Source organism: Pithys albifrons, chromosome 3, assembly GCF_047495875.1.
Source record: "Pithys albifrons albifrons isolate INPA30051 chromosome 3, PitAlb_v1, whole genome shotgun sequence".
Lineage (NCBI taxonomy): Eukaryota > Metazoa > Chordata > Aves > Passeriformes > Thamnophilidae > Pithys > Pithys albifrons.
This window is the reverse complement of record NC_092460.1, coordinates 64,879,925-64,902,710: the sequence shown is the minus strand read 5'-3', so window position 1 is coordinate 64,902,710 and position 22,786 is coordinate 64,879,925. Positions and strand designations below refer to the sequence as shown.

At 35.7% G+C, this 22,786-nt stretch overlaps 1 protein-coding gene across 2 annotated transcripts in view; it reads left to right on the top strand.

Moving 5' to 3' along the window:
- The window catches only part of TBC1D15 (TBC1 domain family member 15), a 34,179-nt gene that overhangs the window by 6,622 nt on the left and 4,771 nt on the right, over positions 1–22,786 (top strand). For both annotated transcript variants that reach the window (XM_071552210.1, XM_071552211.1), the window contains exons 2-14: positions 4,041–4,139; positions 4,386–4,460; positions 5,166–5,304; positions 7,118–7,328; positions 11,303–11,402; positions 12,427–12,624; positions 14,121–14,249; positions 16,021–16,124; positions 16,393–16,487; positions 17,888–18,004; positions 20,633–20,733; positions 21,439–21,538; positions 21,893–21,990. In XM_071552210.1, coding sequence (XP_071408311.1) covers positions 4,041–4,139; positions 4,386–4,460; positions 5,166–5,304; positions 7,118–7,328; positions 11,303–11,402; positions 12,427–12,624; positions 14,121–14,249; positions 16,021–16,124; positions 16,393–16,487; positions 17,888–18,004; positions 20,633–20,733; positions 21,439–21,538; positions 21,893–21,990 — 1,566 coding nt within the window. The remainder of the gene's footprint in view (positions 1–4,040; positions 4,140–4,385; positions 4,461–5,165; positions 5,305–7,117; positions 7,329–11,302; positions 11,403–12,426; positions 12,625–14,120; positions 14,250–16,020; positions 16,125–16,392; positions 16,488–17,887; positions 18,005–20,632; positions 20,734–21,438; positions 21,539–21,892; positions 21,991–22,786) is intronic.

Below are 22,786 nucleotides of genomic sequence, written 5' to 3'. Positions count from 1 at the left end.
ATTGCAGACTGACAGTGTGGATGTGTTTTACAGGCAGGAAAGACCTATGAACATAAGCTTCCTGGGCACATAATATTTCAAACTTGAAAATCTAGCATTATTAAAAGTAATACTTAAATAATACAAACTTTTTTCTTACTTTCTCTAGAATTTTCTTGCAGAAAAAAATTGCCAATTGAATGCTTTCACAGTCGTAAGTTGCCTTAGCTAGTCATGCTTATGATTTGAAGCATTCTAGGAACTTAAGGATAGCAGGGATAGATAAATCTGGAAACTGTTTTGCATAGAACTAGCTTTAATGAATTAAATGTCTGAAATGTCGTAAATGCCTGAAAACCTTTCAGTAATCCTGATACATGTCCAGCTACATGTATAGTTACAAGGTATAATTAAAATTTGTTTAAAATCAACTAGTTTTCAAAGTTGTTCAGTTCCTGTCACATTACATGCTCATTGGCTTTGCTTGTGTTGGTGTGTGCTTTTGACAAATACTCTTTTTTCATTTGTGTTTTTTTTTGTGGGACCAGCAGGGTCTGGCTTTCATTTGTGTAATAACATCTAAACCTGAGAAATATGCATCTCTATGGACAGTTCAACAGATGTTTGCAAAAAAGTATGTAAGGAAAAACAAAACCATCATTGTTTAAATCTGTAGTTTGGCTTTTCATTTCTGGACAGCTGTTTTGGCCTTGAGCATATGAGCAACAGATGCTGTTTCTTCCCTGGCCTTCTGTTTCTGTGAACAGTGGGTTAACTGCAGAGCACAGAATGCTGATGAGGTGGGTGGGTGGAAGGGCTGTGACACTGGGGTAAGGAATACCTTTGGGTTTGATTAACACCCAAGGGACTTGTTAATTGTCTGATCACCTGTGGTGCACACCTATTAACATGAGCTTGTCTTTTTTCCATGATGGGCTTATTGAAGTTGTGTAGACTTAGAGGAAGAGTGATGGCTCTAATCATATGAAAAGAAAATGAAAGATTGAGCTTGACTCTACCTGCTTTTCACATTTGTAAAAGAGACCATGATGAAGTATGTAAAATAATGAATAGTGAGCCAGTAGTGTGTTTTCTTGTCTCATGATACAGGAAGAGTAATGGACTAACTGAACAGATGACATCCTTTAAAACTCTTTGATTCTTTCACACAGGGAGTAATGAGGCTTTCCTAGTTCACAACTGTCCATCATTAAGACAAAAAATTATCAAGAGTTAAAGGAGTTTGGGTTGCTTTCTGATGCAGAGGGTGTTGACAGGTAATACTGAGTCAGATTTAGGTCAGGTTTGGAGGCGTTAAAGTTACTTCAAATTTTCATAAGAGGACAGCAGTGTTCTTATCCTGCCCTGCTCATATATAATTCCTTCTACTGTCTCCATATGTACCAGGATATCGCTACATAGATTTTGCATGCACACCTTAGGCAAGTCCTTGATATTTTAATGATGTTTCTGATAATCCTTCAGCATTTGCTGTCTTTTCTCCCACATTTCAAGTCATTCATCTTGCATGTTCTGCAGTAACTTTAGGCAAGAGGGCAGTGTATGATGCTATTGCCTAATTTTGAAATGTCTGTTTTCCTGGCTGCTGCAGAGCTCCAGGTGTGCCGACTGACCAGGCATTTCCATGCTTGCTGTGCTGCAGAGGCACTGAGCAAATGGACCTTTGTGGACCTCACATGGGATTGAGCTACACAGTGTAATTCCAGTTGTCTGCTGATGAATGGGGTTTTATTCAAACCTCACTATTGGTATTCTTTCTGTGATACTTTCCTAATTTCTAATTACTTGTATGTGTAACTTATTGTTACTTCTCCTTTTTGAATTGACTTTGAATACCTTACCAGTGTTGCAATACCAGAAAACAAAAATCTGTGGCAAACTACATGTTACTTAGTAGCATTTTTGAATTTTCAGCTTGCTAAAGACACTGTGTGAAATACAGTTGCCCAGTGTAGCTCATCTTCCGGTGCTACCACTATAGAACCGTATTTTCTAAACTAGTTTAGTTTGTTCAAATGCAATTATGGAGCTAATCTTACAGGTACTGCTGAACAGAGCAGCTCAACATTTTGAAAAATTAAAGAAGGGTAACTTCCAAAATGTTTTGCAGAGGCATTAACTGTGAAAAAACACTTTCTAGATCTTCTTTTGTATATCTAATGCCATCTCTTTCTTCAAATTACTTATGTTATTGTGTTTTCTAGACTCCTGTCAACAGTTGGAAAAAAATAAATAAAAGATTGCACTTGTTATTGGATAAGAAAAATCTCAACAGCTTGGCCTTCTAGCCTTTCAGACCTGGAGAAGTTTTTCTCTTAAATAACAGTAGGAGGGAAATAAGCTGCATTGTGACAAGTCCTCTGTTTTACAAATGCTCTCCAAACTTCCGAGCATGTTCTTTGGTTTTATCACCTGTTTTGGTGGAGGGCAGGGCAGGGAGCTGATGCTGTTACGAAGAGCAGCGTAGGATTTTTCAGCTGCATGACAACTGTGGCATTGGGATCACGTTTTCTTTTCCCATGAAAGAAATCGTTTGTCCTTCTGGGAGATTAATGAATGGAAAATAATAAAACCAATTACTCGATTGCGGATCTTCCAGAGTGAAAAGGTTTACTTTGTGATACATTATTGGCAAAAGTGCCCTTCTAACAGTGTAACTGATGCAAATAGTTGGATTTTTTGTGGAACACCTGTCCCAGTGATAAGTAGATTGAATTTGAAAACAGACAGTAGAAATAGAAGGAGGATTTTTTGGATAGATAGAGAATAGGAAAGAAGACTTCCAATATTTAAAGGGAATGAAGTTAATAATCTTTCAAAAGGGAGATATATGAAGTGACCTTTAGAGGTTTCTTCCAAGTGATACTTCTGTGTTTAAACGGGACACTTAAGAAATTTCTTACTTGTGTAAAAGGAAGAGAAGTTTAAGAAGTAAAACTAAAGCAGAAAGGATGAGTTAAGTGAATTTTATTGCTATTTTTAACCTGTGTTTTCTCATCTGGCTAGTTAAGCTTACACATTTAATGTTTTAGCTTGCTGGCCTGACTGCAGATGTGGTGATTTTAAAAACCTGACAAATGAGTAAGTTGAGCAAAAGAGATACTGGTATTTTAGTATGTAAGAAATACAGTATCTGTCTGTGATTAGTTGGGAATTACTAGGCTTTGCATTTAAAAATATGTATTTCTTAAGGCAGTGTTTACGGCTTGGTTTGAAAATGAATATGGTTCTAAAACAATTACTGTTACTATTTGATATATTTGATATATTTCACTTCCACAACATCTTAAGAGACTTTTCACTCTTCTTTTAGAGTTGTGTAAAACAGAACCCATTTGCATTGTTTATAGAGCCTGCTGAATTTTGACAGACAGTTCTCTGAGTTTCTTTTTTTTTTTAAGAGCATCATCAGAATACTGTGAAGAGTGTTGTAAGTGCTTAAATGCAAAAGTTGCATGAGCAGTGTACACTTCCATAAGCCTTTTTTATCCAACTGTCATGTATTCTACCATTCAAATGGAATTTTTGTCGCTGGCCCTGAATGTAGGACTAGGCAATTAATCTCATGCTCCAGTTTTTTAGATCTATGTAATTCATATTTAATAAACTAGATGACCTGTTTTTAATTAAGGTTATAATTTCAACATGCTTAACAGCAGGTGAGGAAAAGGCAGATTATATATGAACGCCTTCTAATGTTTTAAAAGCTGTGAAGTGTTTCCATATGAACTTCTACTTGCTGATTTGAAAAATACTAGATATTGAATGCATTTTCTTGTGGTTTACTGACAAAGTAGTAATAGTCAGTATGTTGCTTAGAGAGTAAGTTTGTCAAATTCCATTTTCTATTGTTTCTTGAGTTAAGTAAGTGAAATACTCAGATCTTTAAGGTGGGTGACCTTTATAACAAACTACCTAACAAAGTAGAAGTGTTCATTTCAATTTTTGTAGGCAAGTCAAAATGATAGAGTACCAAAGGACAGAGAAACAATTATAACCAAAAGGTTTTTCTTTGTTTTTCATTACCCATTTTGTTACAGGTTGTATATGAGCAAGACGGAGTTTTCATTCATTCGTCCTGTGGAAAAAATGATGATCAGGACAGCTTAATAGCAGGAATACTACGTGTCATAGAAAAGGTATTTGCATAATACAGTTATGGAAACGTTGTATATTTGCTAGCAAAGCACATTTTGTTTGGCAAATTCTCTACTTGAAAAAGGCATTTAGGATTTTGTAAATGAGTAGATGTCACTTAATGTTTGACATTGTGTGCATCATCTATATGTATATATAGGTTGTGCCATAATCATACCGTGAATAAATCAGGTGGTTGGTACTTTGTTGTGTAGTGTTGAATTTTTTTATGATTGTTTGCATTGTAGGAAAATGAAGTAGTAGTAGACTGGAGACCACTGGATGAGACTTTGGATACTTCTAATATCCTCTGTGCTGGAAAGGTATGTTTGTTAGTTATCAGTCGTCTTCATTCTGTTTCTTCAGAGATTTTATTTTAATGATCAGGTGATCTCATAAGTGGAAGCAAAACTTACTTATCATTGATATTAATAGCTACATGTAGGAATCTTATTTGCGAACAGCAGCCCAGGTTATTATGATACATGTGTAGCTTGACTGCATTTAGTTTTTACATGGTTCACAAATAAAATAGTAGGAGACTAACCATATGAATAGTAAAAACCAAATGAGTGTAAGTATATCACAGTCAGCAGTCCCTCTGCATCTGTGATGTTTCAGTCTAGTGATTCACTCTTCATGTTTAGACATAAACCTGAGAGGTGCTGTTCTAATGCAAAATAAAAATAGAAGTCTGGGGGGGGTTGTAAGATGCAGTGATATGTGATATTTAAGTGGTATTAAGAGAATGCAACTGAAGAAGAAAGATTCAAGTCTTACATTTAAACAAAAATTTGTTATGTTGATAAAAGTTTGCAAGAGAGGCAAGGATATTTTAGTATGTTGAATTTATTAAGTAAATCCACTTAGTCATAAATCCAAATTTCCTGTGTTGAACTGTATATGTTTCTGAGGGTTTTAATTTTGTCTACGAAATAAAGATGCTGATTCTTCTTGTTGAATCTGGGAAACTATCTCAGTTTTCATGCCTTGTGTTTTTTGATAGTTGCTTTTGTTGTTTTTCTCAGGATTCCAGTTCTGTTGTGGAGTGGACTCAAACTCCTAAAGAAAAAGGTTCCCGAGGAGCAGACCGTCCAAGTAGTTATGAAGCAGAATGGGACATGGTCACCACAGTCTCTTTTAAGAAGAAACCTCATTCAAATGGAGGTACTTAAAAAATAAATGTGTAGAGGTTTTTGTAGGATGTTTTGGGGTTTTTTTCCATTATTGTAACTTATAATTGAAGAATTGTCTTTTAGATACAGTAAAATGGATTTTACTAGGACTTGAAAAGCTGGGATTCATTTGTGGTAAGAGGTGAATCTCTGGGTGTGGAAAAAAAATTCAGAAATGGAACAGCTGTTGTCTGCTTCCAATCTATTTTTTTAATTTCAATTGCTAGAGATTTGTATTGAAAATGAACATTAAATCTGACTTCTTGTTGTGACAATCATTAGATGAAGTAGCAATTTTATCTGCATTGGGCTCTTGCATTCTTTGAAACAGATAGAATTTGAACCAAGTGTCATGTTAGAAATGAAAATGTGTCTCCATCCTGCAGCAGCAGGGGGAGATGGAATGTACAGTGATGTGTACGTGGGTCTTTTATATGGTCTTTTTTACTTCAGTAAAATGATTTTATAGCTACACCATTTTTGTTACAGTGTCTCAGTAGAGATGTTGAAAAACAACTTGGGGAGAAAGAACAGTGATTCACAAATAATCTTTTTCTGATTCTCCCATGGTGATTTTTTTTATATAATACTTGTTTTTCATGTGCTATTTCACAGCCTGTGACTAGGAACCATTGTGTTTGTTTCACCATCTTTATGATGGTTTTAATTGTCACCTATGTCATGTATGAGTGCAGGATTTGAACTTCAGATTATGAATGTTTTTAGGTAAAGCACAATCCTTACTTCTTAAATTCTCTGAGTGGAGCTTTCCGTGCTAACAAGATATGTGTATATAAATATATCTATATATAGCTAAACCCAACATCTCTGTCTAGTATAGATGGTTTATTGCATCACTAGTTTCTATTGATTTTTCATCTTCAGGCATCAGAGCATGTCTTCATCCACAATGAGCGTCACTGAATGCCACTGCCTGGGATTACACTCTTTGCCACTTCTTGCTTAGTTTCAATTTCTGTAATTTGATGGGAGCAAGCCAGAGGGTGTGCCAAATTCCTCTAGGCACACTGGCAATTTTGTGTCCTCTGGTAAAATGTAATTGCTTGTGTGGAAATGTACACAGTCTTGTGCAGAGTGTATACATACATAGATACTTGCACAGTACAGCAGAGAGGGGTGAGGGGGAGGTTGTCAGCTCCTTTACCCTTCCTGTGGTAGCAGATTTACACAACACATGGCTAATAACTGTGGGCGATGCATCTCTTAGAGTACTGTGATGTATATCATGTTAAGTTTGAGTAAGTAGCACTACATAGTGGAGGTGCTGGTTGGGTTTAGCTTGCTGCTGGAATGGGATGCAGCAGTTGTATGTTTAACTGCTGGATCACTTCTGTCACAGAATCATAGAATATCCTGAGCCATAAGGGACCCACAGGGACCATCCAAGTCCAATTCCTGGCCTTGCACAGGTCAACCCCAAGAGGCCTACCATGTGCCTGAGAGTGTTACCCAAACGCTTCTTGAACTCTCTCAGTCTTGGTGCTGTGACCACTTCCCTGTGGAGCCTCTTCCAGTGCCCAACCACCCTCTGTGTGAAAAAGCTTTTCCTATAAACTGTAGGCACAGCTTTAGGGAAGCAGTCTGATGGACTTGCTTATTATTTTAGAAGTCTTTCAAAGACAAGGAGGCACAAAGAGAACTCCAGAAATAGCATATTATTATTAGAACCATTAGCGAGGTTTATGTTTGGAGTTTGGTTTTTAGGAACAGGGACAGATACGATGAATTTGTAATTGCTAACACTGGAAGTCAAACTGAAATCATGTGGTAATTTTGTTTTTAAGATGCTACAACTCATGCAAATGGAGAAAGCAGGTGGTCCTTCCTGTTCAGTTTGACAGATCTGAAATCCATCAAACAAAACAAAAAAGGCATGGGATGGTCCTATTTGGTGTTCTGTCTGAAGGATGATGTGAAGCTTCCAGCTCTTCACTTTCATCGTGGAGATAGCAAACTATTGATTAAATGCCTTGAAAAGCATGTTGCACTGGATGAGTAAGTATCAGACAACTTAGTTCTGTTAAATACAAATTATTGGTTTGCTTAAATCCTGTAATGAATTTCAGATTAGTAGAATCAATTTTCAAGGTGACTGGAACTGTGATTTTGCATATGTATGTGGAAGGTAAGCTGAAGTTTTAAAATTGTTGGATTATTTATGGAATGTTTTAGACTCGGTTGCAGTGTTATTGGCTCCAAATGCCTTGCTAACTCCCTCTGGTGGGGGCAAAAGCTTCTCGTGAACATTCAGCGTAAAAGTTAAATCCTTCATGAACCACATGTATTAAATGGGATAATTTGTGTTAAATTTTGAGACCTTCTCCTTTGTGAGCGATATCTATGAGTATTTACATGAGTGTGTGAGGTAACTTACAGTACTGTCAACTAATTCAATTTGTATAGAAACGTTTTCCTACAGAATTCAGTTTCCCTGTAATTTCTTGTATGGTCAATGTTTTACACTTGATCTTTACTCTGCGAATCAACTTTCTGAGTGTAAACATAGGTAGACTCTTATCACAGTGTTAAATACTTGGGGGTTGTTGTGTGTTCATATTGTGTTACTTCCAGGTGTATCACTGGGATAAGGACCTTTTTGATCAGCATAGCATAAGTGCAGAATAGAATAAAATGTTCTGCTCTTACCATGTAGGCATAAATATAATTTAAGAAGGCAGCAGGGTGGATAAGATTAGATAGATCATGAAGAAACAAATGAGGTGTAATGCACACCTATAACACGTGTAACATCAGTGTAACAGGTATTCTGTTCTCAAAAGTGTTTTGCTATTGTCACTTCCAACATAATAGTCTGATGATAGATGTGAAGGTGAATAGTGAAATGGCTTTGGGAATCCTTACAGAGGGCTCTGTTCACATTGGTAGCATCACTGAGGTCAGGGTTACTTTCAACAAGTAGGGAAGGTTGTTGTGAAGTATTACTGCTAGGATGGAGAGCATGCCAATAGGACATGAGTGTTGTATATTTATTGAACCAATATGTGAAACGCTTTGACAGTCTCCAGACAGGGAGTTGCTGATAATCAGAAGTTGCCAACTGCTTGGAGAAAGTAGCATGGTCAGTGTGACCAGCTGGTGAAATGGTACTGGCTGTACAATTGTATGTGAGCTTTTCAAGGGGAGAAGTCAAGAAGACCAAAGCAGAGGTTATTAGGAAGGCAAGATGAACCTGTAAATAAGAATAATCTCTCTACAACTGTAGATTAGAAAATCCTGAATGACAACTTCATTTCAAATCCTGAAGGTTTTTTTTCTCTAGGCTCCAATTGAATTGTTCCTTAAACCTCCATTCATTTAGTTCCATGATTTCACAGCTTTTGTGGCCACAGGGAAATACTGTCATCCTGCCATTCTGCCACTTCCCTCCCCTTCCCCCAAAGAAATCCTTCCTTTCTGAGCATACTTCTCTGTGTTTGCTTACTTGTGAATACTTCTGACTAGTTGCTGGTAGGCTGGGGCAGGTTTTTGAGGCAAGTGATGTAGCAACCACTGGAAAAACACCTGTGTTGTAATGAGTCACTGAAAGCTTTATACCAGATCTGTATGATCTGTTGCCTATGTACTGCAGCAACATATTTCAAATTTTCTAATTGCTGAGGTAAGACAGGGAAACTTGAGGTGATATTCAAGCTTGCAGAGTGTGCTGCGCTGCTTAGTATTATCACCTTGAACAGTTCTAATCATTAATGAATGCAACAGCAAATACTTTGGGAACTTTAAAGAAAAAAACCATGGCAGCTGTGGAAAACAGATGAACTGAAACGCTGAGCTGAGCAGGAACTTCTAGTTTTAGTTTTCTTATCCAGTTAAGGTCTGCTTCTGGCACCAAATTCTCTTCTGTGGTCTAGTCGTGAATTATGATGATTATTTTTTCTAAAAGAGAAAAGAACAAATATGCCATCCAAGCTGTGGAAATAACAAACTTAATCTGCATGTTTCTGTTGTTTCCTAATGGTTATTCAGTCTTTAGTATATAATGCATCTAAGGTCACAACCTTATTTAGGAAAAGATGTTTATTTAGCTGCCTGGATGCTAAAAGCAAATACTTGGCAGTGTAATTACTACTTATCCCAACTTCTGATTTATAATACATAGGATACTGATGTTAAGGCAGAAATTTTAGCCTGTCTCTAAATTATCTTTTTGTCATAGGTATTTTGTCACATTCATATTACCTCAAAAGGTTTTTTTCCCTTTTCTAACACTGTTCCTTGTAAAATGTCATGTCATTGATGAAATCCGTGTGTATGAAGCAGGGAAACTCACACAAAGTATTTATAATTTGTTGCTTTAAGAATTACGTGCCTCCTAGTTTGGTTGCACCAGTCTAATATTGAGAAAACACTGTGTGTCGATGACATTTTCTAACTCAGAGGACTCGGATTATGAGTTAGTTTAAGAAAGTGTCTAGCTCACAAATTTTTTAACATTACCTAAGTAGCTGTTGGTGCCCACCTGACTATCCAGAAAGAGTGTTTAATTAAAAGGGAGATATGGTATAAAGTTTCATTTTTTTAGTTAAGGAAAACATAATACATGACCTGCCTTTGCCCCCTGCTGTTTTTTAGCAAAAGCCAGTTCAGCTTCATTAACTGTTGCTGACTCAGAACTATGACTGTGATGTCTGGCTGTCTTAAAATGAGATCTCTTGTTGCATTTCATATCCGTCAGTGTTAACAGTGTCCTGTCCTGTTGGAATGGGAGAGAGATAAGGCTTATTAAAGTTCTTATCTTTAACTGTAATAACATGGTAGATGATGCAGGTGCTAATAAAAAGAAAAGTAATTTTTCTTTCAAAGACTAGAAGTAGTGGATTTAAACTTTGGAAGGGAGCAATAGAGAGGTATTTTATAAATGTAAGTCTGTGTGATGGATTAGAGTCAGATGGCAAAGTGCTCAGCTTTCTCCTGTCTGGCTACAAACTCTGAGCCTGCTTTCTGAGCTGTTCTGTCAACTATTGAGCAGTAAATTGGTGATTCAGGAGCTGGTTTAAGGAAGTGATGGGGTGCCTGTGCTGAAGAAGGAGACAAAATGGGATGTTGCAGTGAGGGTGGGTGCGAGAGCAAAAGAAGAGATTAAATACTGGGAGCACCACAGTTCCACCGTCTTTGTTTTTACTGTTTTCATCTGGCTGTGGAAGCCTGTCGAGAAGCAAATGTTCTGTTGAACAAGAGTGAACGAATACAGTGAGTTAGGCCAAATTGGGTTTGTGTTCCTTTAGCTTTTGGGGTCTGCTCAGAAATACATTTGCAGGGCTGTACTGAGATGGTTCTGTTTCACAATACAATGGCTCTGGTGTTTTTTAAGCTCCTATCAGTATGAGCCTTAGAATTATTGTGACAGTGTCTATTATAATACCGTTGGTTAGAAATTAATTGATGTGTTTTCATGCATTGAAAAGCAGTTTGTATTCCTTTTTATAATGTAATTTCTTAATGTAAGTTTTACATTACAACTGATAGAAAGAATTCCTTAACTGCACAGGGTGACATAGGCTCTTTTCACTTCCTGTTATGTTAAAGGAGTTTCAACTTATATTGTGCTGAGGCTGACTCTGTCTCACTACATTTCATGTCTCACTACATTTCTTTTTTGTCCATTGTCAAAAATAGAAGACTATGGTTGAAGAAAACTTTTGTCACTTACATTAAATGGAGTTATCTTTCAGAGTAATTTCTCAAAAACTTTTCAAAACATTCATTTTTCAAAGAATGAAAGAGTACAATACAGAATGAATATGGCAAAGACTACTGTTTTGAAAAATGGAAGTCCTGTTTTGTGTAGTGTTAGCTTGTTAGCTTGTGCCCAAGACTAAGAGGGATCTTGCATCAAATCTGCTTTTTTTACACAAAGCCTGAAATGTGAGTTCAAAAACCAGTAAATGTTCTAAAAATATGTTCAGAAAAAAATAGTGATATCCAGACACCCTTTTTAAATTTTATTGCAGATCTCCAGATCATGAACGGGTTCTTCTTGTGAAGACTCAGAAGTCACCGTCTCAGTCTTTTGAAAATCTCTTTGATGAACCATCATATGGCTTATTTCAAGTATGTATTATCTTTCAATTTTTTAGTCTAAAGATGTGTTTAAAAAATCCACCCGACCATGTCACAGAAATATTCCCTGAAAAATGTTTTAATGCCATTATAGAAGCAAGAATGCCATTTATGGCATTGTTATTATTAATTATTGCCAATAATAATGGCATTGTAGAAGCATGGACTGTACCCTAAACCAAATGCTTACTATAAAAAGTGCACTTAATTACAAGTTGTTTCCTATGATCTAATAATTTCTGATTTCCCTGTGGTACTATTTCAAACTTATTCAATTTCATATTCTCTGTGATTCTATACATTTGGGTACAGAAAGTTTCAGAGAAAAAAGGAAAAATTTTAGGATTTCCCCAAACATATTAATTATAATTTAAGTTTCCTTTGACTGCATATTTTTTCATTGATATTTCCTGACACTTTTGAAAGGATGCTGCAAATACAGTACCAGAGAGGACAATATTGCCTAACAATTTTTTTTTTTTAATACTAAAACTGCTTATCATTTGGTCAGGTCTATTGACTTGTGAAAGTCAGCAACAGAACTTTCAGTGACTTCAATGAGTCCAGAGTTTTGACCCACTGACCTGTTTAATAAAATCTTTGTGACTGAATTGGATTAGTTTCTGGATTTAGTTGTCATGTCAAGTTTTGTATGAGATTCCTAACAGAGTACATGGTGGTTCAAACTATTTTTTCTGAGAAGGTAGGGAAATTATGCATAAGTAAGATGTTTGGTATCACTGGAAAGTAAACAGTAGATCTGATCCACTTCTATATGTAGGTCAAACTTACTAAGAACACTGGTATCCAATTTTTCAAATCAATCAGGAGCATTATCTTCATACTTAAGATACATTTTTTAATCATGTGATGACTGTTCTGTGTTACTACCAATACATGAAACTTCAGTAACTTTGAGATCTATGGGACTTTTCCTGATGCTTTGCTTTGAGTACAATGATTACAAATAGTTTGAGGCTTTTGTGTTTTGCTTGTTTTCTTTGTTATAACACAGAAATTGAAGAGAGATCCATACACAGTAACAATGGGAAGATTTTCCAAAGTTACGAACTATATTTTTGACAGTTTCCGTTTGAGTGACCCATCGAATCAGAGGCGACCACCATCAGAAATGGCAGACCTTATCAATGATACTATTCCAGGGCTGAAGATAAATCAGCAGGAAGAACCAGGATTTGAAGTCATTACACGAGTGAGTGTATGAATGAATGATAGGGATGCACTGATTGGTTTTATGCCCTCCTTTGAAGGAATGGTAGGACTTAAAGAATGGTGACTTAACACTGTTTATGCAGTTGTAGCATATGCTGCATTACCATTTATTCACAAGAGTTAAGATCATAGTCAGTTACTTCTGAATATGTTATTTTTATTCATGCAAATGCAAGTTCTGCTTTGAAAGGAAGTTTGTAATTAAGGAAATGGCTACTATAGTTATCTTAGAGTCACTCCCTTAAAAAATGTCTGATTTTAGGTTTTGTCTTTCCTCTGAGGTCAGAGCTAGGTTAAGTAAAACTGGGGAATACATGTTAATTAGCAACTTTCTTGCCTAATCACTTCAGTGATTTCAGTTTCTTTTAAGAGAGCTGAGAAAAACAAAGTGTTTAATTGAATGATTAATGTCATAGGGGTATAAATTACAAACCATGTATGATTTGAACCAAAACTGCAATGAACTTAGAATTGGATCATGAATCACTGTGGGCTCTTGTTGGTATCTTTTACAGATAGGTGGAAAAGGTTTATTTTTAAATGCTTGTGGTTAATATTTAAGCATCTTATGTATTTTTAAAGCATTACACTGTTTTATGCTTTTTTTCTTGAATTTAAAGTAGTGTTAATATCTTAGCAGTAGCTACTTGAGCCAGTCCTAAGAAGTTGCTGCCTTGCACTTAATCAGTTAATTTATCAATGAGGTAAAGTATAATGAATGTTACATATGGAAAATAACACTGACCTATATGTATTAATCTGACAAATGCCTTGGACATCTAAGGAGTTGAAACAGAAATTGATTTGGATGTTGCCATCATAAAAACATTTTCAGGAAGTAAGGAATTACTATCTGCTGAATTCTGCTTTGCTTAAACATGCAATTTGGGAACTGAGAGAGATAAACCACAAACTGAAACTTTGGATGGGTGTTAGAAGTTCTGAAAATACATACAGTCTTGGGGTTTTTTAAGAGGCCTTTTTAATGTGTAGTGAAATTGGTCTTTTCAGTCATGCTGTGCAGTCTCTGCGCCCAACTAATTTTTCAGTTCTCTCTTTTTAAAATGAAGGTCTGTGTTGTCCTTTTTTACTGTGTTGCACATACCTAATACATTTCCAGTTGCATAGAGGCTTTTTGTTTATGGGAGGTTAGCTCAGAGGTGTTTGTGGAGGTAGAAAGTTATTTAAAACACATATACATCCTCCAAAATCTGAAATATTGACATTTATAGCCAGGTCGTCATCACAAAGTGTCTCACTGTAAAGATCTGCTTGTGTTGGTCCACACTCTTGCTCATGTGGACAGTCTTTAGACCCTTAGAGTTGCTACTGAGGTGTGTGCTGTGAAAATGTAGATGCACTGAATTTAAGAAACTAGCAAGCTTAATACTATTTGAGCAGTTTTGTGCAGTTGTTGGAAACTACTGAAGCACTTTGTGAGGATTCATGTGATGTTTTTATGTGTGTGTGATTCAGATTGATCTAGGAAAACAGCCTGAAGTTCATAGAAGAGAGCCTGTGTCGGCTGAAGAATGGGCCAAGAATATGGATTCTGAAGGAAGAATTGTAGATGTTGACTACATAAAGAGATCGATATTCAAAGGGGTAACTTGTGTGTCTAAATTCAGCAAGATGTTTCTTGATTCTGACTCCTTTTACTTTTTCTTCCCAAACCATAGTTACACTGTTTTCATTGTACTTGTAATGCTTCATGCAGGACTTTGAGCACAACCCAGTCGGTATTGTTAGAGACTTCATAAAGCATAATTTCATGCTAACCAAATACCTCGGCAGTCTTGCACCCATATGAAGTGCTCTACCAGGAGAGGGGTCTTGTAGTGGCTGGCTGAAGTGAATGAGTTGAAAACACAGAGGCTTAAGTGGTAAAGAAATGAAAGTGGCTTTCAGGAAAAGACCAGTGCTTCAGTGCTAGGAAATCAGGTTTATTCTTTTCTTTTAAATGTTTTTGTTTTTTTATCCTTCTTCAGCAAAATTTTCTCTTTTTGCCCAGCAGTTTGCCTGGATTTGAGCCTCATCAGAGCAGTTCTAAACACTTCTGCTGATATTTTTAATTGAGTTGAGGGGTTTTGGAATATGAATGTGATTTTGTCTCAGTGATGGAAATTTTGAAAACCATGGTTGCATCCTGTAGCTTTTCTATCTAATGTTACTTCAGTTTTTCTATTTTTTGGTGGGAATCCAGCTACCTTAATGCATTCACTGTGTGCGTGTTGATGCAAATTTGCAAGCATGCAGTCTGTTTGAGCAGAAGCAGAGAATGATAATATTGATATTACAGGTTTTTCAAAGATCTATACATATTAAGTAATGTACTGTAAAGAGGGTAGAGTGAAAAGGAGCTCCTTTTTAGTTTCTGTGGCTGTTTCTTATTATTCATGTGCCTGAGATGACTATCTAAGGACCCTTCTACAGTCATGAGAATTACTGCAAATCTTTTCTTCCTGTAGCCCCTTTTCCCATCATCTCTGACCCTTGCCAGAGGAGTACTCCATTTTTTTTATGACTCAAGATTCAGATAACTTCCAGTACATTGTGCAGATCCTCACTAAAGTGAAAAAAAAAGAAAGTAGTTAAAATACATCGCTTAAACTGTTGGCTTGTTACTGGAGAGGTTCTGGTGCTGCTTAGTTTTGTACTGTGATGATGCTATTGGTAAATGAAGAAATATAGGGAGGAAGCAAGCTGGCCTTCGCCTGATGTACTGGGGACTCTCATAGCAAAAGTACCTCATTCTTACAACTGTACTGCAGGAGTTGAAAGAAGCTCTTTTGATGAGAGTGGGCTGTGATTCAACTTCTACAGCTTTGTCATCTACAAATGTTGAGCATTACTTGAAAGATTTCTGACAAACGCTGTTCTTGAGTGGACACTGGTAGTTTGATTGGAAGATTCATCTGAAGATTGGCCATGTCGTGTTAGATGAAAATACTTGTTTTAAAAAATAAATAATTGGAAGTCTAGTCCTCAGGATCAGTTTGTGGCAAGACCAGAAATCTGGCAGTTAAGCAGCATGATATTTAAATTCACACATTTTAAAGGTACTTTTTTGCCTCTTAAAGTCTGTGATGCTAACAGTGAAAAAACTATAGGGAGAAAATTATTTTCTAAAGGTTTTTTTTATCTAAGCATGAATTGAGTGCTTCTACAGTTTTTGCTTAATTATACTCTCTCCCTTCTGTTTTCTCCAAGTGTGATACCTAGTTAGTAGGTGAGATTTGGCGGCAATGTAAAAAGAAACCAACATATAAGAATTCTATGAAGTTGTTACTTTGAGAAGTGTTATATAGCTATAGAAATGTTTCCTCACAATATGGAAATATTTTTTTGCTAATGTTTCATATCGGTTTTTCCATAGGGCCTCTGCCATACTTTAAGAAAAGAAGCATGGAAATTTCTTTTGGGGTATTTTCCTTGGAATAGCTCTAAAGAAGAGAGAGCAAATCTGCAAAAAAGGAAGACGTAAGTACAGTTTGGGGTTTTTTTGTTACAAAATAAATTTAAAAGTGGCATCTTTTCTTAAGACATTGTGATGTAGAAAGCTTTTTGGGATGTTGAAAGATTTCAATGCAAGAAGCACGTGAGACTGTCTTAAAAATATTACACAAACTGTGTAGTGTTATTGCTTTTATGTCAAAGAACAAATGGAATGAATGAATGCTTAAATGAAAAAAAAATGAAATGTAGTAATTGAAAATGTTTTGGTTTCAAAGTTATCTTTCTTCTTCAGGGATGAATATTTCAGGATGAAACTGCAGTGGAAATCTGTCAGTGAGGAACAGGAAAAGCGAAATTCAAGATTAAGAGATTACCGAAGTCTTATAGGTAAATTTAGGTTTAGAAATGCACCTAACTGCACAAATTCACACACTTCTACCATTTCGTATTAGGTTGAAAAAATGTACCACTTTGAGGAATGTGTATGAAGAGGCACTAAAACCTAACATTGTTCTCTTTCCGTGGGTGTCTAAACTTTTTTATTTTCTAAGTACTAACTCTTTCTTAACTAGAGTGATTCAGAGCTTTACACATTAGTGTAACAAAATGGCTGGATTTTTTAAACTTCCTTTACTTGATAACAAAGGCTCTTCATTTTCTGTTATGTCCTGATCTGTTTTTGCCAGAAATGTTAAAATAATGACATACAATAAGAACATGAACAAGTATGTTCATGTTTTTTAATTCCTTATGGGGATTTGTATATGTGCATTCTGACTAGTTGGATTTTATATCTGCTTTTAAAAGTGTCATCAAATTATGCTATTAGTAGTTTGTATCCTTACTTCTCTGGTAGCAAGATCTGGGCACCAATGTTTAAGATTACTAAATAGTTATTTTAGGAGACAGGACAAGATTTTTATGTTACTCTGAGACATAGACTAAAGTTATTTCTGGCAATTATTCAACAGGCAAGCTGAAAGGGTCCAAATCTATTCTTGCTAGGTTAGTAAAATACATTTTAGAGAGTGTTAACAGAAAAAAATAATATTCACAGTTGAAAAAAGGCCAGATGTTTGTTTCTGTTGAAGCAATTCTTTTCCTTTTTAAGTATTTGAAATGTAGTTGACAAAATTAGGCTTATGTTGTAAAATCGATCCCAAGCTACAAAATACTCCTTTTATCAAAGTGCACTCAAAATTTTGCTGATTTCACTCAGTTTTGAATTTCACATTATTAAAGAGTATGCCGTGTGCTTGGTATGTTTGAGGCATCAAGACTGCCTGATGAAAGAGCAGTTTCATGTCACTATGAGTTACAGAAACTTGTTAAACAGTATTTATAAATGTGCTGTCATGAACTATCACAGCATCTTTGAGCTGATCACGTAGTAGCTTTCCAACTAGGGCTTGTGCTGCATCACATAAGTATTCACAATTGGCATTGTAGAGCTGACTCACATAAAATTTTTCTTAATCCTCCCAGGTGTAAAACATTTTTGCTGAATTATAATCAGGATTTTATCCATAAAAAGTATTAATAAAAAAAGGCAGAAAACTTTAAAAAATGTTTATATGCAAATCCTTTTATTGCAGATAGGAAGGATTTTCTTTCTTTTAAAATACTCTTTATTTTGCAATGACATTCAGCTATGCAGTTGTCTCAAACACTTCAAAGCTTTGCAACGTTGAGGAAGAAATCAGCAGCTTAAACATTCTGAATTCATTTGATACTGGCCTTGTAGAACTGGGTTTGAAAATGTTTTTAAATCTGGACTGTTTTCTTAGAAAAAGATGTCAACAGGACAGATAGAACAAATAAATTCTACGAAGGTGAAGATAATCCAGGACTGATTTTACTTCATGATATTTTGATGACCTATTGCATGTATGATTTTGACTTAGGTAAGTTGTGTCCCTCTTAAATATAAAAGCTTTTTTGATTTCGTAGATCACTTGGTACAGTTTTTCTTCCTGTCTTCAATTTAGTACTTATTGCAGGCATTGGAATTTGTCAGCTGAGGTGGGATTGGAAGTTGTGACAGTTTGTCTTCACCATAGACCTAGTCGTGGGGGTTTTTGTTGGTTTTGGGGTTTTTTTCTTATTTTTTTTTCAGAGTTTTAAATGGGTTTGGGTCTTTGGAACTTGAGTGTTTATATCCATTTTTAAGACTGAAATATCAATAAAAATGATAAACCAGCTGTCACTGCTGTAATTAAAGCTCAGCATGCTGAACCAGCTGTTTGTAAAACATGGTGTTATTGTGAATATTTTAAAAACTGGTTCTTGAGGAGTGCACTTAGCAATCTGTCAAAAATTACGCTTTAGTGCACGCATCTGTTGCAGAGGGAAAATCATCTAACATCTTGCCTTAATCACGGTGTTAATGTGATGTCTAACTCTTGACTTCTTGTTAGTTGTCCTGGGAAGTTGTCTTAGCTGGTTGCCCCTCCATCGCAGGCATGACATTTGGCTACTGTATCCTTGGGGGGTTTTTTTGGTATTCTGTCTCAGAAAAGTTTTGGGGTTCTAAAAGCCCACTTTGTGCCAAATTTTGAAGACAGAAATTAGGAATAAATCTTTAATTGCTAATAAACATGCTATAGAGCTGTAGTTCTTGTCAGCTTTTGTACTTTCTGAAAGTCTTTAGAGTGTCTTGATCTTTGGCTGGAAAAGGGAGAAAAGGAAAACTGATTGAGATGGTTTAAACACGTAGCTCTGGTCCACGTGTCTTTCCACATTTCAGCCTGCGTTAATACGCAGTGACATTTTAAGTGAAATTAAAGTAGATTCATCACCCACTCTATTAAAAACATTGTTGAGACAGCTTAAATGTGGACAAGTCTTCTGTTTATGAACAAGCAAGAATGATGGAAATACAGTAAATTTGACATAGTAACTGTCCAAGGCTTCTAAGCTGCTCAAGCATTAGTGTAGTACTGCTCTTAATCCTTTGACAGCATCTGTAGAGAGATCTGAATATGCCACAAACTCTGTCAGACTGGGGAGGGGACAGAAGAGCTGTTAATACAATATTTTTCTGAATGAATTTCTTAAGTCTGCATTAATGAAACTGGTTTTATTATATAAGGGACTTGTAAACTCTCTTGAACAGAATTTTCTCTGCTTTTATTTTAGTTGGCTGTAGTATTAAACATGTGGAGCATAAAACTTTTAAAAAAATCTTTGACCTTTTAATTATTTGTCTGTTTGCTGTTACTTGTTCTAGTTGTCCTCTCACATCTGCTCCCGTATTTTCAGTCATTGACTCTAATCCTCTTTTCAGTTATTCAGTTACAGTGACATCATTAAGAAATTAAATCAGCCAACTGAGAAATACTGTGTTGAACCAACCACTGATGATAGACATACACATTAATTGTGTTCTCCTACTTACTGGGTTCAGCAGTAAGGCAGTAGATAAGATGACACTAGCATCAGTGATAAGGTAATTGGAAGACTTGTGAGGAAGAGAAAAAATGACCTGTAAAAATCACTGTCCTCTACTGCTCTTAATTGGACTGTTAATTACAAACAAGAAATCTAGAAGACACATAAAAACTATGAAATTTTGATTTTTTTTTAATATAACTAAAATTTTATAACTGTGAAAAATTGTATGCTTTAGTGGGCATTTCCTTCTCCAGTTAAGTGGAAGCTTTTCTTCTAAGGCATGAGAGTGCTTTTTAGTTTGATTCACCACTTCTAGGCACAGAAACCTAAAAGTGCTTCCTTTAATCAGGTCTAGATACATGTTGCCTCTGTGCTTCTTGCAAGCAATATTTTGCTATTAATTCTCTTCCTCACTTTGATAGGTAGTATTCTTTGTTATCTGCTTGGTTACACAGATGGTCTTAGGTTTGGGTGTATTTAAAGTACCACCCAAGCAGAATAGTCCCTACTTCCCAAAGTAAAGGAATCCTTAAAGCATATTCAGTGCCAGAAAAAATAAGAGAAGTGTAAAGTGGGAAATTTCTTCATCAAAGCTGTCGCACCATGTTTTCCTGGAGCTGAAACTCAACATCTCTTTAAATCAATCTGAGATGAAGATCTTCAGTTGGTGGTGGGTGGAGGAGAGTAGGAAGACATTAAAAAATTTTAAATGTTTTGAAGAAAGCAACCAATTACAGATAGAAAGGAGACTATATACAAGGTTGTATTTGTGATGGTGCAAAGTATATATTTAATCTTCGTAAAAATATCAATATGTGCTCCTGAGCTCTAAATGGGAACTTTTTTCCTAAAATTCTATTGTGGTGTCAACTCAGGTTGTACATATTTTAACAACTACTAGAACAGTATGTTTGCTTTATCCTCTCCTTAGATTGGCAGAAATGGCTGATAAAGTCTTATTAGATCTTCTGGATGTTGGTGGTTATTAATATAAAATTGTAGTTGGAGAATTATGGTATCTGTACAAACTTGGAATGCTTACAATTGTTTCACTCGATCATTCACATTTGAAAAATTACTGTTCAACTGCTGAGTTTAAATTCCTATTTGCTTTTTCCTCCCCCTTTTTCTCTATCAAGGGTATGTGCAGGGGATGAGCGACTTGCTGTCACCTGTCTTGTATGTTATGGAGAATGAAGTAGATGCCTTTTGGTGCTTTGTATCATACATGGATCAAATGGTAAAATAAGGCTTTTTTAGTCCACATAAGCTACAGATAGGGGTTAATTGCATTTTATAAATTGCAGTGGGTTTTTTGAATTCTTTTCAAGCAGTCATTTACGTTTGGAGCCAACATACTTTTTCTGATTGGCACAGATTATGATGGGTTTGCAGTACTGTTGCTGTGCAGTACAGACAAACTTGGCTCCCTAGGAATTCTGAAATACCTCAGAGCCATCACAGACAAAATGGTGTTTATCAGGAGTCCACAAGCAGGATTTTGTTCAGGATAATGGTTCCCTGTCATACCCACCTTTTGGCATTTGTTAAATGCAATTTAGACTTTGCACAAACTGAAGCTTTTATATGCGTGTGGCAAAACAATGTGACTGGTATGAAGTGAAAAAACAAGTTGTCTTTTTGGTTTGAATGCAGTTGTGCTGCTTGGAAGCAGAGAGCTTAGGTTTATTTAAACTAACGTTAAATAAAAAAGTGCTAGCAAAGAAATACAGTTTATTGCTTTAGTTAAAGTTCTCAGTAAAAGGCAGACGTTTCATTAGGTAGAAGTGTGGTTAAATATTCATATGTTAAATACCTGGAGTGTGAGAACTGCTCATTGCAGTTGCAATAACAAAACTTGTTTTAAAATTTAAAACTAGCTGCAAATCTTGAAATTATCATAGAGTTAATAAAAATGACAGTGCTAGTATTTTATTCCTTACAGCATCAGAATTTTGAAGAACAGATGCAGGGTATGAAGACACAACTAATTCAGCTGAGTGCTTTGCTTCGTTTACTAGACAGTGGATTTTGCAGTTATTTAGGTAAGTGAATTATTCATGCAGAAAGCCTGAAACAACTTACTGCATTCTGTGTGCACTGGTATCCTTACCAATCTAAATATAATTTCAACAGCAATATTATATGAATACAAGACTTCTAAATTAATAATGCCTAAAATATTTCAATAATAGCTCCATGCCTATTGAAAAACAGGGTCATCTTGCTACCAATTTTAAAAACTTGCCCTCCTCCAGTAAATATGTTTGATTCTGCAAAGGGGCTACCATCTTTAAAATGAATGTGTACCTGCAAAGTGTGGGGTTTGTTTTATTTTTTTTTCACCTGTTGTTGTAACCAAATTTGATGTTTATGAAATATAACACTCTTATTCCTAGAATCTCAAGACTCAGGCTACCTTTATTTTTGCTTCCGGTGGCTTCTTATCAGATTTAAAAGGGAATTTAGCTTTCAAGATATTCTTCGACTCTGGGAGGTAAGGAGATACTTCATCACACAAATTCCAGCAGTTTTTGGACTTTGAAACTGAAAGTTCATCATTCTGGAAAGTGTTTAATACTCTGATAAAAAAAAAATATTTAGTGCAATGAACTGAGGACAAATGTATCTTACGACTTTTTAGCCAAAAGAACAACTTGTGAAGTTAATGGAAAAAAGTATTTATTAGAGCTGGTGGGAATAAATTGGATTTTTCAAAAAGGTTTGGACAGGAACCTTCAAATCAGACTCTTTGAGTGTAAGTACTAAGTGGAGAGTACCAGTTAACTGTTAATGGAAAACAGCTCATGCTAAAAGATAGAGCATTTGTGTATATGTGAGTGATTAATCCCTTGGTATTGGTAGGACTTTATAGATTCAGTGGAATAAAGCACTGTCAGGGTAGTTTGTGTTAGCTAAAACCATGAACAGGATGATGTAAGAAGATCTAGGTAATCTTGATGATAAGGCCTTATGATGCCAAAATTCATTCTGTTAAACATAAAATTGTTGAAGTTCTGATAAATCCAGGTTCATGAAATCCTCTTTGATTTAGGTGATCTTGGGATTGGATAGAATAATTAAGATGAACAAATATTTCTGTTGAACACTCTTTAATTATTTTTTCCAAGAAAATTGCAAAGTATGTCAACAGTACAAATGTATTGTCTAAGATGCATTTAACAAGGGCGTGGTATCCACTGAAAACTCAAAACAAGAGGATAGCTGTTCAGATGAATGGAAGGAGTATTTTCTAGGACATAACATCACATGTGTTGAGGAACAGAAGGGTA